Below are 3,496 nucleotides of genomic sequence, written 5' to 3'. Positions count from 1 at the left end.
AATTAGAGATGAATCCAAAAATATTTACGTGGATTATAGATTTATGACCAGGACTACTTTAGAGCGGATAAATGGCCAGAAATGTATTAAATAAAGAAAATCTGCAATATCTGCATTGTCAAGCTTAAAATAGAAATTTACTCACTTTTAACAATATGTATACAATCCTTATAAAGTTATTGAACTAGGCCAGATTAAAATAAAAAATTGGTATTTTAAATAATAGAGATGTATTCTTCAGTTATAAAAGGTCAAATGAATATGCAATTATACATTAGGATAGTATATTATATACATACAAAATACAAATTAATTAAGAGATAAGCGCGGATTGGGAAAATAAATGATTTACTTTCCGAGAAGGATTTTGCGACCAGCACCCATGTTTGAACCTGCTTGCGTTGCACCTTTGTTGGAACCAGCTTGCAGACCAATGACCGTCTGGCCAGCCTTGAGCTGCTCCTCCGTAAAGTCTCGTTTACATTCCTCTGAAGGCTTTGGTCCCAAATAAGGTCCTTTCCATTCCGGGTGTCTGTAGGTCTGAAGTGACAAAAAAATTCGATTTAAAAAATTGTTTTTGTTGCTTTGTTTAGAAAAAGGATCACTTTAGGGACAAAATTCAACTCTAATAAATCTTGCATACGTCTTGCAGTAATCTGCTGAAAATGTTCAGAAAGTTAAATTTTACAAATTCTGTACCTGACGACCGAGGGAGAATAATGTTGTTGTGACTTGGGATATGTCCTTTTTATCATACAGGTCTACTGTCTGGAAAACATCAATGTCATCCACCCCATATTCCTTTAGAGCCTTTTGGAATCTGTGAATAGAAATAGAAAGTTATCATAATTTAAAGACTATGAAGCATCGTTTGTAGATCATTATTATCATAAAGTAAAAAGTTAATCAATAATACTTATGACAATAATTCTATTGACTTATAACAATGTTTGCAATTTGCGGCAGATAAACTTAGGACAAAAATAAACTTAAATAACTTTAATATCGGAACATTAGATGAATTTTTTCAAGCGTAAAAATGAAGGGGTTCTAACACGTTGATGTTTTCCATCATCTTGAACTGCCCGCCACTGGTATTGATCTTGGGAATTGATCCAGGAGAGATTTTATTCATCAGCTGACACAGAACTTGTCCATCACGAAGGACGTCTTCAAAGGTTTCTCCAACGGGGAATTTCTTTCCCAAGATAGTCTCGATCCATTCCTGAGCCTCCTTCTCCTGCTCCAAGTTACGCTTTCCAGCAAGCTGTAGAATCAGAAAGTGCCCACTTAGTATACCAGTCAGTTCAAATAGAAATAATTCCTAGATGTTCCTTTCTTTTTAAAATGCTAGATAGGTGAACGAATATAAAGGATATCAGAAACCATGATCATAAAATCCATTTTTGTACTACATTAGCACTAATGCAAACCACACTATGAATGGCAATCTGATCCTTGGCATGGATTTAAGCCCAAAGATTAACAGACGCGCACTTAATTTGTAGTATGTAGTGATAAAATTTTGACAGGCTTGGCTATAACGATTAGAAGAATTACACCCGCGATTTTAACACCTGGTCACAATTCGGTCACTTGATGAACAACTTATAGACTAACTATGATGATAGTGAACCACAGGTGGTGTTCTTGGATTAACGAATAATTGAGTAATCCTGGATGATATACCTTGGCACGGACTTGACGTTCTAGAGCCATGGTTGCGGAGTTCTTGCGGGGTTCTCAAAGAGCACTGAAGTGCCGATGGCGACTGCCAGTGGTTTTTATACCCAGGACAACGCAATAGGTCCAGCCCACGCTTTTCAGGAACTGTCCAACTGGGCGAGCGAATCTGCCACAACGCTCTTTCCACGATTTTCGAATCTAATATTAGAGGGGTTATTCATTTGGTAAAGTTGATTTCGAAGGGTGCCGCTCAATTCAGAGACCTTGCACGAATCATCGTCCAAGCTTGTTTCGTGTAAGAAATAAAGAGAGTGGTTATTTAACTGCAAAAATTTGCAATCCATCAGGTCAAATGGGGATTCTTCTAACTTTTTTTCTTGAATCAGTTATTCACGTTGAATTTTCGTGAATGCACTATTTTCCTTTGTGCATAAAGTAACTGAATAAAACTTCGATTGTAATCTAGGTATAAACGCTGCATAAAAGTAAGAACATTTCTAACAGTGTAGTGGTGAAACTATTTTCTGTCAGCCAGTAGTACAAGTCGACGATTGTGAAACATTCAGATAACACTACTTATCATCAAAAAGAACATTTTACTGTCAACGTTATACTCTAGGACTAAAAGGGAGTCCCGAAAATGTTGAGTAACTGATACATGATTTTTGTGGAATTGGCCTTCAAAAACAAGTTTTGAGACATAATTTTGTGTAAAATTTCATATATTTAAAAATATCTTATTTAAATTTAGGTGTGAAAATATTGCTATTTTTAATTCATGCAGACAAAATTACCTGAAAAACTAAAAACAATGTTTTAACTATATCTATTTATTTTAATAATTGATCATAATAATTAATAGGATCTATTTTAATAAATCCTAATTTATCGCTTCCTAAAAAATAAAAATTCTTTTAGAATTTTATTAAACTTGCAGTTTTGTTAAATTTCTCTCTTCCTTACGCTCAATATTCATAATTGTAACTAAAATAATCTAATTTTAATCATTTTAAAACATTTACTAGATAAGTGAGCTTCTTTGACAAAAATCACAATAATTTTTAGAAACGAACACGGAGAAAATGTGTTCATTAAAATTTATACAATAATTTCGGTAGATGGAGGACATTACTGCATTTAGATGAAGTTTACAATTATTTTGAGATTTAATACAAAATAGAACTACACGGAGAAACCTTTTGCTGCAATATTTGCTAAAAATCAGACTAGATTTTACTATTTTCAGTTTGCAATGGAGGGACATAGCGAAACTTTTGTAATGTTTACTACTCCGAGTAGTAACTAGGAACTACATGCCGAACTACAAAATCCATTGGAAAAAAATTAAAAAATGATACGTTTATTTTTACAGAAGATTGCAATATTTGCAAAGGACTATAGTAACGTCGAGAGACCGGCGCACTGATTTAGTAAGCGACTTAGTAAAAATTGATGCAGTCAGATTAGCAGGAGAAAAAAAATAAACCCAAGATGCGTCGCGTCGCGTTGAAGGTCACGATACGTATCTCCTTTACACAAGCATACGATGTAAATTAAGACCTATTTATTATGGGATGTTGATCTCTTTCGCACTATTTATACATGCAGGAATATTATATTACAAGCTGAAACAGAAAAATATGATTAAAGTCAAATGGACTTTCGTTAAATTATTTATTAATTGTTCACAGTGATGGCATTTTTAAAATTCTAAGTACTATATCTTAACGTAATCAAATGTCCTAATATCGAGGTTAAACAATTATTTTTTGCTCTCTGTGGAAAATTTGTTTTTCAATTGTAACTTTTC

General features: G+C 33.6%; 1 protein-coding gene across 1 annotated transcript; it reads right to left on the bottom strand.

Annotated features, from left to right (window-relative positions):
* Positions 1-219: 219 nt before the first annotated feature.
* LOC117173284 (muscle-specific protein 20-like) lies at positions 220-1,825 on the bottom strand. The gene is made up of 4 exons (XM_033361765.1): positions 1,690-1,825; positions 1,056-1,267; positions 700-820; positions 220-540 (listed from the first exon to the last, which is right to left on the bottom strand). Exons 1-4 carry the CDS (start codon positions 1,717-1,719, stop codon positions 349-351), a joined length of 555 nt encoding a protein of 184 aa, XP_033217656.1. The 5' UTR covers positions 1,720-1,825; the 3' UTR covers positions 220-348.
* Between the last annotated feature and the right edge of the window lie 1,671 nt (positions 1,826-3,496).

The sequence above is a fragment of the Belonocnema kinseyi genome, chromosome 5 (genome assembly GCF_010883055.1).
Source record: "Belonocnema kinseyi isolate 2016_QV_RU_SX_M_011 chromosome 5, B_treatae_v1, whole genome shotgun sequence".
NCBI classification, from domain to species: domain Eukaryota; kingdom Metazoa; phylum Arthropoda; class Insecta; order Hymenoptera; family Cynipidae; genus Belonocnema; species Belonocnema kinseyi.
This window is presented reverse-complemented; position numbering and strand designations above follow the sequence as displayed.